The sequence below is a fragment of the Caretta caretta genome, chromosome 4 (genome assembly GCF_965140235.1).
Source record: "Caretta caretta isolate rCarCar2 chromosome 4, rCarCar1.hap1, whole genome shotgun sequence".
Taxonomy (NCBI): Eukaryota; Metazoa; Chordata; order Testudines; family Cheloniidae; genus Caretta; species Caretta caretta.
This window is the reverse complement of record NC_134209.1, coordinates 139422879-139435586: the sequence shown is the minus strand read 5'-3', so window position 1 is coordinate 139435586 and position 12708 is coordinate 139422879. Positions and strand designations below refer to the sequence as shown.

General features: G+C 47.4%; 1 protein-coding gene across 2 annotated transcripts in view; it reads left to right on the top strand.

Moving 5' to 3' along the window:
• Window positions 1–4745, top strand: part of POLR1A (RNA polymerase I subunit A) — a 56868-nt gene extending 52123 nt beyond the window's left edge. For both annotated transcript variants that reach the window (XM_048849180.2, XM_048849181.2), the window contains exon 34: window positions 3058–4745. In XM_048849180.2, the coding sequence (XP_048705137.2) occupies window positions 3058–3158 (101 nt within the window). In that variant the 3' untranslated portion in view covers window positions 3159–4745. The remainder of the gene's footprint in view (window positions 1–3057) is intronic.
• The last annotated feature ends 7963 nt before the right edge of the window (window positions 4746–12708 follow it).

Genomic DNA, 12708 nt, shown 5'->3' with positions numbered 1-12708 from the left:
AACATGGTAGGTCCAGTCAGTCAGTCGGTACAGCCCCACCACCTGCACCAGCGAGAACATGACGGTGAGGAGAAATACCTGCAGAAAATGGAAGAGCCACCAGGGGAGAAGTAGTTTCCAGCGCAGGAGGCCTTCTGCCTCTCCTCCTCTGCTGAACATTCCACATCTAGCTCACAACAGCAACTTTGACACCATCGAGACTTGATCAAACCATTACCCTCCTCACCTCACCTTTTTTTATTCTGGAAGGCTCGGACCCTGATCACCCTGGACCAATCTGGGACTCACCATCAACTGAGAAGTCCAAAGTGTTGCTGATGAAAGGATAGTATGCTTACAGGAGCTGAGTTAGATTTGAGACCATCAAGAGTTTATCTACCACAAAATAGGGTCCATGTTCTGGTAGCCCTCACCCAGGGATGTCTGTAAGAGCATGCCTCAGATTTCTTGGACACATGGCCTAGTGCACTGAAGTCACACAGCATGTAAGCCTTCACGTGTGTTTCATGGAATGGTGTCTATATCTACCCAACAAACTCCACACGGACTGGCATCATCCTGTCCCCCAAGATGTCCTTTTCTTGTCACCTCTATCCACCAAGACATTTGTGACAGATTCCTCCACGCTCAGCTGGGAAGTTAATCTGGACCCCTTTCTATCTCCAGGCCTCTGATGCCTCTAGGAAACTCATCGCTGCCATAAATGGCCTGGAGCTTAGAGCCGTACATCTAGCATGCACAGCACTTCTACGGCTGCTATGCAGATCCATGATCCAAGTAGTAATAGACAGCACAATAGCAATGTTGAATGTCTATAGATGGAGGAGCATGGTCATCGCCTCTCTCCCAAGAAGCAGTTAGTATCTAGGACTAGTATATTTGTTGTCAATTCACAATAGTGGGTCTGCACGTAGCAGGTTCACAGAATAGCCTAGCAGATGCCTATTTTCAGACATCCGCAAATGGGCTGTCAAAACTTGATCCTGAAGAAGCGTTCTTCGCAGGTGGGGATGTCCAAGAATAGACCACCTGGAACAAGAAATGCCAGGTGTTCTGTTCCATAGGGGGTTCTAACCTCCTCTTTATACCACCTACTTATGAAAACCACCTTTCTAGCAGCTGCAATATCCGCTCCAAGAATGGGAAATTCCAGCCCTTGTGGCTGTCCACTTTACTCCGTGTTCCATAAAGATGGGACCTCCCCCTAGGTTTCCGATTTTCGTTTAAATCAGTTGATTCACCTCCTGACTTTCTTCCTCAAGCCCCCAGGGAAGTCTAACTGCGTAACCTTGATGTGGTCAGGGCTCTTGTATACTTCCTGGGCAGGATGAGACCTGGGAGATGCTCCCCCAGGCTGTAGCATTTGCAGACAGTATTGCAGGTCAGGTTATATCTATCCAAGGGATTTCTAACTGTACTAAATCCTGTTATGAGGTAGCTAGATTAGATCCATCTGTGCTGGGTAGAAGCTCATTTCACCAGGGCTCAAGCAACCTCTGTGGCTTCTCTAGGAAATCCAACTATTTCAGAAATGTGCAGAGCGGGTGCATGGGGATCCATCTACACTTTTACACAGCACTATTCCCTAGTTCAGGCTCCAAGATCTGATGCCTGCTTTGGAAGAGCTGTACTGTAATCCTTGTTTAAATAGGCCTCCAAGCACCCACCTCCTGACTGAGGTCTCTCCTTTGTGATCACCGGAAGTGGAATCCATGTGGACAGTCACTCAGAGAAAAAATTGTTACGTGCTTTACAGTAACTGTGGCTCTTCAAGATGCATGCTCTCCTTTCTTCACTTCTGTGGAGTCCTGCTCCACCTGGATTTTCTGGAGAAGAAAATGAGGGATGGTTGGGCCCACTTTGCCATGTATGGCTGAGAGCCTGGGGGCGCATATATGGACAGGGCATCTAGAGTGTAGGTATGCCACCAAGGATGTTGCTGGCCAAAATAATCCAATCTTGTGTATATGGGACATTTCAATGTATATAACACTATTAATTACTACCGTAAATAGCCACAGAATTAAAGGAATTCATAGAATGTGTCTACAGTGAAAGTGATTTTAGTTCTCTTCAAATCTAGCCAAAAAGGATCTAAAACTAGTCTTCATAGGAAGAAGCTAGTAATAAAAAGGCGTGTTCTTTATTTTTGTTTGCTATATACATCGGACCCTCGCTAGAATGTGGGATTTGGGATCCATGCATGGGGACCATGTTAAAATGAATTACAATTAAAGTAATTCAATTTGGGATCCATGACTGCGACCACGTTATATGCGAATTCGCACTATGTAGACGCGCGTTCTAGCAAGGATCCGGTGTACTTCCTTAAATAAACACACACATCAACGAAATGTTTTATCAGGTGGCCTGAAGTGCTGTGTTCTCCTTTAGAACTCTGCATGCATTCTATTTTCATGTCTGTTGATAAAAAGGGCTATCTTAAATTGGTTAAGAAAACAGGACCTGGTTCTCTTTTACACCAGTATAGAATAATCCTTTTCATGAGTGGCGCGTATAATCGGCTGGGGAAGGCTGTGCCTCCCCAAACAGCCCAGCGAGGCCCCTTCCTGCTGCTACTAGCCGGCTGGGGCCGTGCCATGCAGCTCTTCAGGACTGTGGGGAAGAGGTGGGTGGGGTGGCTGCATGCCACCCCCCCAGGTGCTTTGGGCCTGGAGGTGCTTGGGCAACCTGGGGTTGGTGAGGGCTGGTGGGGGTGGGGTTGGGGGAAGGGAGGCGGAGGGGCAGGGCCTCGGGCGGAAGGGGTGGGCCAGGCCAGGGGCTAGCCTCCCCGAGCCTGTGGTTCACCCACCGCCCATGACCCTATTGAAGTCAGAGGAGGTACTCTAGTGTAGAACTACTGTGAGAAAAGAATCAGGTCCACATTTTCCAAAGAGGTGAATTCAATCCAAACAGCAGATGGCAGCATCTGTCTGAGATGGCAGGTCTGACTTCTTTGTCAACAAAATAAATACTTGAATCATTAGCATTTTTGTAACCTGTAAAAGACCTTTGGGAATGGCCCTAATCTGATTTTTGTTGAACTCTTTGATTTAGGTGCCCATGATGAGCTGAGATCTCCTTCTGCATGCCTGGTGGTAGGAAAAGTTGTCCGAGGAGGGACTGGTTTGTTTGACCTCAAGCAACCCCTTACGTAGTGTTTTGCCTCTATTTAAAAAAAAAAATTAAGTGTGGCTATCACGAGATGTACGCACACTGCAGTTGTTTGCAAAGCCTCTGCTGAAATTTCCAAACCAATGAATGTTTTTGTACAAGACCATTAATGATATCTTCAGGGTGTGGAGGGATTCTATATAATGTGTATCCAGTTTTTCTCTTGATCTCTTGGGTTTGTTAACCTAACTAAATGATGTACTTTGTAAAGTATTTGATGGGAATGTTCATGCCTAAAAACTCTCCTCTGGTCTAGAACCCTTCCTTCTCTCCCTCCACCCCCTGCAGTACTGATCAAAATAAAATTATTGTTGTACACTAGAGAGAGATGAACAGAGCTGTGTGTGTCTGATTAGGAGCCAGGTGTAGTTTTTGACATGTACAATTCAAAGGGGAGAGTCTGCTCGCTTATCTGAGGTGTCTGTGGTATTTCCAGTTTATCTGGATAGGCCTTGGATACCACATTGCTCAGTCACATGATAACTGTACCTAATCTTATTTGAAATATTTTTGGGACAAACTCACAAGTGGCCTTGAGGAGCAGTGTGTTGACAGGAATGAAACTTGTGTGCTGGAGACAAGTCCTGTTCTTTTATTGTATTTATTTGTACTATACTGTTACGATTTTTAAAGAGATACAGGGCACCTTTTCCTCTTCGCTCCAGTCATTAAAAAGAGTGTGTCTGTGACAATTAATGGGCTCTCTGGGGAAGACCATGATTTGAATGCCATGTATTCGCTAGTTCTTTTAGACCATTCCAATACCTGTGCTTGCCCCAGGCAGAACTGTCCTCAGTGAAATGTTTCTCCTCTTTTGTTAAGATTTCTCTCTAGAGCATCTGGAGCAAAATGAACTGCTGTGAATGTGACTGCACAAAGCAAACATGTAACTTTATTGTAAAGCAGAGTTTAAACTTCTACAGTAAAAGCTTTTTTATCCAGCATGTTGGGGGAATGAAGGGTGCCGGTAAGTGGAAAAATTCCAGTTAACTAAGAGGGAGGGAATTTGGGTATTGGGTTGGGGCTTGGGCTCTGGGAGCGAGTTTGGCTGCAGGAGGGGGCTTGGGGTGCCAGATCCAGGGGCTGCTCTACTTGGGTAGTTCCCTGCAAGCAGCAACCTGTCCCTGCTGTTCCTAGGCAGAAGTGCCCCTGCCCCGAGCGCTGGCTCCGCAGCTTCCATTGGCTGGGGACCGCAGCCAAGGGGAGCTGCAGGGGCAGAGGCAACGCACAGAACTGCCTAGCTGTGCATTTGCCTAGGAACAGCAGGGACAGGTAACTGCTTGCAGGGAGCCGCCTGAAGTGAGCGCCCCTTGGATCCAGCACCTTGAGCCACCTCTGGCACCCCAAACCCTTCGTGGCCGTTCCTCCGCCTAGGAGCAGCAGGAACATGTCGCTGCTTCCGGGGAGCCACGCGCGGCCAGACCTTCTATGAAGATTGGAAATGCCGGTTTATAGAGCTTTCTGGTTGGTACAAAGCCGGATAACACAGCTTTTTACTGTATTTTGGTTTTAAATTATTCTGTGTAAGGGAGGATCTGTAATAAAGGACATCGTCAGATGCTGGAAAAACACCTTTGTGTAGTTTCTCTGTGCTTTTAAAGCTCTAGCATCAGCATGCAGGATCTTTTACTTCCTAACAACAAGCTAATGCAGGAGTGCCAGACTGTGATGCTGAGAGCCATGTTAGCCACTTATCAGGAATAGTTAGGGTGATGCAGTGTCCGTGTAGATGCTGTTACACTTATATCGGCTGTTGGCTGTCATTGTTGTCATAGCATGGAGCTGTGAAATTGACAAGAAAGCCAGGCTGTCACCCCGATGCAGGTTGGGGGGGCTCCAGCTAGAGCCGTGCTCCTAGCTGGGCTGTGCCTGCCCTTTGGGTTCTGGCTCCCCGAGTCTGGCTGCTGCCTGGGCTCCGAGCTGGGCTGCGACCACCTAGCTCCCCAGTGGGATCCCAGCTACGGCAGTGTAAGCTGGCGTGGCCATCCCTCTGGGTCTGCGGCCGAGGGAGGCCATGCCTCCTGGCAGTTTGGTCTGCCAAAGGAAGTAAAAACAAAAAGGGGGGGAATTAGCGGTTCTTAGTGGGCCCCGGCCTTCAAGAGTGGCAGAATGGTCTGCCCCTGGGTCAGCGGTGGAGTCCATCTGCAATATGCTGACCGTGTTTCTGGTGGCACCACATCCAAACGGTAGTCTGGCTCCCTTGGGCTGCTTCCTACTCTCCCCCTTGGGTGTACCTGTATCCAGGGATCATTCTCAGTCTCCCCAGGATACTCTGCCAGGGACAGCGGTAGCAGCTTCTCAGCGTTGGGAGCGGCAGGGCTCTCTGGGAGCTCAGGCTGGGCCTCAGAGTAGCGGCAGTTCCTGGTGTTCCACTCCAGCAGCAGGGAAGGAACATCGGTCTCCTTCAGCAGGTCCCTCTAAACTCAGCTTCTGGGCCAGACTTCTATACTTCTGCTTCCTGTCCCGCCCCTCTGCTTCCAGCATGCGGGGCGTGGCCCTCCTGGTTCCACCTGCCAGGCAGCTTGCGGCGGCGTCCCCTCTGTGTCCACCTGTGAGGGAGGCCACACCTCCTTGTGCCGCCCCTCCCCCCCCTTCATCCCAACTCCCGATCTTCAGAGCTGGTTTGGTCCTATTCCCCCAGCTGATGTTGGAACTGTAAAGGCAAAGGGTTGGAGAGACAGGAATCGGCATATCAGCTGGGTTTTGGTTTCTTTTATTTGCTGCAACCATTCCAGGGGAGCATGGTCGGTCATGATGATAAAGGGGTTCCCAAGAGAGAGAGTACCAGATGGCTTCTAGTGCCCATTTGATGGCCAGGGCCTTCTTTTTACATCACCGAATAATTACATTCCCACAGGAACAACTTTCAGCTCATGTACAGTACAGGGTGTTCTTCGCCTTCTGTGTCCTGCAGGAGGATAGCCCCTAGTCCGACTGCTGATGCATCAGTTAGGACTATGAAGCTATGTGTAAAGTCCAGACTGTAGAGCAATTGCAAGGATACCCTTCCATGTGCTAGTTCACTCACTAATTTGGCAGTTTTGTCCAAAGATACCAAGACTCTTTTTTTCACCATCTTGGTAGGTAAATACATTATACTTCTATAGCTCTTTTCATGGTGAGAGGCACATCCATACACCCAGCAAGGCAGCAGCCAGCTAGCATACTGCACAACAGGTATGCAGGGTAGATACTGGACAAGGATCCCTGTAAACATTAATATGGGGTCTAAGGTTTGGTCTGATCCGCACTGACAATAAAGAGCAGCTCTTTTGTGAAAGCTGAGTCTAAAAATGGCGTAGCATGGATGCTTATTTTCTTTGTGACTTCATATCAGCTCAGTTTTCAAGCAGAAGCTGTTTTTCCTACAGTTGTGGAAGATCAGCTGAGCACAGAAGGATGGTGATTCAGAAGATGGAAATAACTTTAATGATGTTTCTTTAAATGAACCCTTTAAATTCAGATATTACTGGGGCAGGGTGAGTCAGCTTCCCATTTTTGCAATTTGTAAGTCATCCATTGTATTCATGGGCATGGGCCAGTATTCAGGAGACTCCTTATCTGTAACTTTTTAAAGCCTGATGCTGGTTAGAAAATAACCTTCTGCAGTAATAAGGGTACTTTCTGAATCACGGTCTAACATCTGTTTAATGATTCAGTGATGAAAATGAATGAACTGGTGCTCAGGCCCCTTTATATCTGAGCAGTGTGGTGTCTATGGATGGAATATGTCAAGTGCCCTGACGTCCTCTCATCTGGATCTGGTTCTTGACAATCTAAGTGGGGTCAGCTACACTGTGATCCTTTGTGCTCCTCTAGATGCAAGAGAAGCAAATAAGATGGCAGATAGACCATAAGTCACTAGGGCTGACACACTTGTCAGTGCATCAAATAAAGCTCCCACCAGCAGCAAAATCAGTCCCTTCCTGGATTGATGCATTGTTCAGAACTAGAACAGATAAACCAAGTCCTTTTGCCTGACATGCTCCTTTCATAAGGCTTTCGTCATGATCGTTGGCCCTACAAACCTACCCTAACAGTGAGCTCAACTGTGAAAAGTGACTGAAAGTTCAGGAAGTGTTACAATAACCTAGACAGATAAATGTTGATTGAAAAAAGGTGGTATTTGAGAGTTAGCTGGTGGGGGGAAAAGATAGGGATTTCTATATGGCATTAACTGCTTCCAAATGTATTAGTAAAAATGTAACCTGGGCACAAAAATAGAAGGTAATAATAAATTGGTGTGCTAAGTTAAAAATAAATCTCTCTCTATATATATACACAACAGCAGCGGAAACTGCCTGTCAGTAAAAAATTAAGTGTAACCATAAGTGTACTACGGTCTCAGACAACTGAAATACAGAAATAAAATCAGGGAATTAAACCAGCAGTAAAACAAATTATAGAATCACAGAAGATTAGAGTTGGAAGAGACCTCAGGAGGTCATCTAGTCCAACCCCCTGCTCAAAGCAGGACCAATCCCCAACTAAATCGTCCCAGCCAGGGCTTTGTCAAGCGGGGCCTTAAAAACCTCTAAGGATGGAGATTCCACCACCTCCGTAGGTAACCCATTCCAGTGCTTCACCACCCTCCTAGTGAAATAGTTTTTCCTAATATCCAACCTAACCCTAACCTCCCCCACTGAAACTTGAGACCATTGCTCCTTGTTCTGTCACTGAGAACAGTCTAGCTCCATCCTCTTTGGACCCCCTCTTCAGATAGTTGAAGGCTGCTATCAAATCCCCCCTCACTCTTCTCTTCTGCAAATTAAATAAGCCCAGTTCCCTCAGCCTCTCCTCATAAGTCATGTGCTCCAGCCCTCTAATCATTTTTGTTGCCCTCCACTGGACTCTTTCCAATTTTTCCACATCCTTCTTGTATGTTTGGGGCCCAAAACTGTACTCCAGATTAGGCCTCACCAACGCCGAATAGAGGGGAATGATCACGTCCCTCAATCTGCTGGCAATGCTCCTACTTACACAGCCCAAAATGCCATTAGCCTTCTTGGCAACAAGGGCACAGTGTTGACTCATATCCAGCTTCTCGTCCTCTGTAACCCTGTGACGAAGTGGGACTGTTCTTAATGTTTCCTGTGAATAGTGTGGGGGTGCCTCAGTTTCCCCTATGCAGTTCTTAAGTATTTAGGTGGTGGGGTAAGGGTGTATGATCATTGCAGAGCCCTAGAGGGCACGTGTGTGCAGAGGACTGGACACAGAGAATGGCTGACACCCTGTTTCCTGGCAACTGATGGCCTGGGCCCTTCCCCCCTGCGAGGTGAGAGCTAAAGGGTTGGAGAACAAAGGAATCAGGTGACCTCCTGGCCCGGGAAAGGGGAAAGCCCAGAGGAGGAGGGGCTGGAGGGAGTTTGTTTGGGGCTGGCTGAGACATGGAGTGAAGTGCAGACGTGGTTGTCTGGCTCACTGACCCCCAAAATGGACCCAGCTGAGGGGTCCTGTTCTCTGCACCTGCAAGCTCTATTTTAGACCATGTTCCTGTCGTCTAATAAACCTCTGTTTTACTGGCTGGCTGAGAGTCACGTCTGACTGCGAAGTTGGGGTGCAGGACCTTCTGGCTTCCCCAGGAGCCCCGCCTGAGCGGACTCGCTGTGGGAAGCGCACGGAGGGGCAGAGGATGCTGAATGCTCCGAGGTCAGACCCAGGAAGGTGGAAGCTGTGTGAGCTTTGTGTCCTGAAGACAGGCTGCTCACAGAAAGGAGACTTCCCCAGAGTCCTGACTGGCTTCATGGGGAGCGGTTCCAGAGCATCACCCAGGGACTCCGTGACAACCCCCTAGGTCCTTTTCTGCAGAACTTCTGCCTAGCCACTCAATCCCGAGTCAGTAGCAGTGCATGGGATTCTTCCGTCCTAAGTGCAGGACTCTGCCCTTGTCCTTGTTGAACCTCATCAGATTTCTTTTGAGCCAATCCTCTAATTTGTCTAGGGCCCTTGGCTCTGTATCCTGTCCCTACCCTCCAGCGTATCTACCACCCCTCCCAGTTTAGTGTCATCTGCAAACTTGCTGAGGGTGCAATCCACGCTATCCTCCAGATCATTAATGAATATATTGAACAAAACCGGACCGACCCATGGGGCACTCCGCTTGATACCAGCTGCCAACTAGACATGGAGCCATTAATCACTACCTGTTGAGCCCAATGGTCTAGCCAGCTTTCTATCCCTCTTATAGTCCATTCGTCCAGCCCATACTTCTTTAACTTGCTGGCAAGAATACTGTGGGAGACCGTATCAAAAGCTTTGCTAAAGTCAAGGAATAACACATCCACTGCTTTCTCCTCATCCACAGAGCCAGTTATTTCATCACAGAAGGCAATTAGGTTAGTCAGGCATGACTTGCCCTTGGTGAATCCATGCTGACTGTTCCTGATCACTTTCCTCTCCTCTAAGTGCTTCAAAAAAGAGAGGACCTGCTCCATGATTTTTTCAGGGACTGAGGTGAGGCTGACTGTAGTTCCCTGGATCCTCCTCCTTCCCTTTTTTAAAGATGGGCACTACATTAGCCTTTTTCCGGTCATCCGGGACCTCCCCCGATCACCATGAGTTTTCAAAGATAATGGCCAATGGCTCTGCAATCACAACCGCTAACTCCTTTAGCATCCTCGGATGCAGCGCATCCGGCCCCATGGACTTGTGCTCGTCCAGCTTTTCTAAATAGTTCTGAACCACTTCTTTCTCCACAGAGGGCTGGTCATCTCCTCCCCAAACTGTGCTGCCCAATGCAGTAGTCTGGGAGCTGACCTTGTTCGTGAAGACAGAGGCAAAAAAAGCATTGAGTATATTAGCTTTTTCCACATCCTCTGTCACTAGGTTGTCTCCCTCATTCAGTAAGGGGCCCACACTTTCCCTGACCACCTTCCTGTTGCTAACACCTATAGAAACTGTTCTTGTTAACTCTTAACATCCCTTGCTAGTTGCAAGTCCAATTGTGATTTGGCCTTCCTGATTTCACTCCTGCATGCCTGAGCAATATTTTTATACTCTTCCCTAGTCATTTGTCCAAGCTTCCACTTCTTGTAAGCTTCTTTTTTGTGTTTAAGATCAGCAAGAATTTCACTGTTAAGCCAACCTGGTCACTTGCCATATTTACTATTCTTTCTACACATTGGGATGGTTTGTTCCTGCAACCTCAAAAAGGTTTCTTTAAAATGCAGCCAGCTGTCCTGGACTCCTTTCCCCCTCATGTTATTCTCCCAGGGATCCTGTCCATCAGCTCCATGAGGGAGTCAAAGTCTGCTTTTCTGAAGTTCAGGATCCATATTCTGCTGCTCTCCTTTCTTCCTTTTGTCAGGATCCTGAACTCAACCATTTCATGGTCACTGCCTCCCAGGTTCCCATCCACTTTTGCTTCCCCTACGAATTCTTTCCTGTCTGTGAGCAGCAGGTCAAGAAGAGCTCTGCCCCTAGTTGGTTCCTCCAGCACTTGCACCAGGAAATTGTCCCCTGCACTTTCCAAAAACTTCCTGGATTGTCTGTGCACCGCTGTATTGCTCTTCCAGCAGATATCAGGGTGATTGAAGTCCCCCATGAGAACTAGGGCCTGTGATCTAGTAACTTCTGTTATTTGCCTGAAGAAAACCTCGTCCACCTCATCCCCCTGGTCTGGTGGTCTATAGCAGACTCCCACCATGACATCACCCATGTTGCTCACGCTTCTAAACTTAATCTAGAGACTCTCAGGTTTTTCTGCAGCTTCATACTGGAGCTCTGAGTAGTCAGACTGCTCTCTTACATACAATGCAACTCCCCCACCTTTTCTGGCCTCCCTGTCCTTCCTGAACAGTTTATATCCATCCATGACAGTACTCCAGTCATGTGAGTTATCCCACCAAGTCTCTGTTATTCCAATCACATCATAATTCCTTGACTGTGCCAGGTCTCCCTGCTTGTTTTCCAGGCTTCTTGCATTTGTGTATAGGCACTTAAGATAACTCGATGATGTCCTGCTTTCTCAGTATGAGGCAGGAGCCCTCCCCTCTTGTGCTCTCCTGCTTGTTCTTCCTCCTGGTATCCCACTTACTTCAGGGCTTTGGTCTCCTACCCCCAGTGAACCTAGTTAAAAGCCCTCCTCACTAGGTTAGCCAGCCTGCTTGCGAATATGTTCTTCCCTCTCTTTGTTAGGTGGAGCCCATCTCTGCATAGCACTCCTCCTTCTTGGAACAACATCCCATGGTCAAAGAATCCAAACCCTTCTCTGTCCTCAGCTATATTAGCAGCCGCATTCTCTGTGGTCTGTGTTCTCTGTGAACTATGCACAGGGAAGACCCCATTATGAATAAACGGTAAAGTGTTTAGTACAGCAATCCTGTTCATTATCATTAAATATAGATGGTTGTATGTTTATAGTTTCTCATGCCCGTTTATGGAAATGTCAGATAAAACATTTTATAGTGGTTTCCTGGAGCTTACCTTAGTTTAATGGCCATGGTCACTGAACCACTCATGTTTTTTATTGGTATTTTGAAATCAGATGACATTGTTGCTTTGGGATGCAACTTTGCTTCTTCCCTGAGGAAGCCTCACTCATTTTGTTTTCTGTTTTCTTGTCCTCTGCCAACAGAGTTGCCCACAGCCTTGGATGGATGTTCTTTGCTTTGGAATTCTTAAAAATTGAATTAATGTAACAAAGATTTTTTTGTAATCTTCACTGATATTAGCATGGTGATAAAGTGCCTTGGGATATAGCTTTGTTGGTATCCGTGGTAAAGGATTTTTGGTGTATCCCCCAAGTCGGCAAAAGGGGTCTTTACTTATTAATTTCCCATGCCTGGATCGTCCTCATCTCCGACCCCTTATTTTGGCTATGATCCCATCTCTTTCCTTTCAGCTACGTTTTAGATGTGTGTATGCCAACATCAAGGATAAGGAGCCTTCCTTTTGTCACCAGTTAATGGAGTTCTTCTTTAGCTGAAGTGATAAAGGCCTAGGTTCTGTGAGGTAAAGAATCAGAGTTCTAATCCTGGCTACCCAGTTGTATGGGTGATGTGCATACGTGGTAGTAGATTCAGTACCTGCTCGTTGGTTTTGTTGATCTGGAGAAATGCACCGAGGTCAAGTCCTGGCTGGTGTTCAATTTTTAATAGAACTATCCATTTTTTAAAGTTAACATCATTACCATCGACTGTCAAAAGTCTTCTGGATTCTGAATACCTCCTTGGTATGCTGGCTAAGTCAGATGTGGTCTAGTGTTGAGAGAGCAGCCTGGGGGGGCCAAGAACTCCCGAATTTTGTCCTGCTTCTGACATTAGCTCACTCTGTGACCTTGGGTAAGAAACTTAACACCTATGACTCAGGCCTGGCCTACACTAGGAAATTAGGCCGGTATAATGGCGTTGCACGGAGGTGTGAAAAAATCTACTTCCCTGTGGGACGCAGTTAAACTGACCTAATTCGTGATGTAGACAGCGCTAGGTCAACAGGAGAGTTCAGGGAGGTGGATTACTGACCGCGCCGGCAGAATGCATCCCTTCAGCATATGGAGGGTCTTCACTGAAGTGCTACAGAAGCACCGTTGCAGCA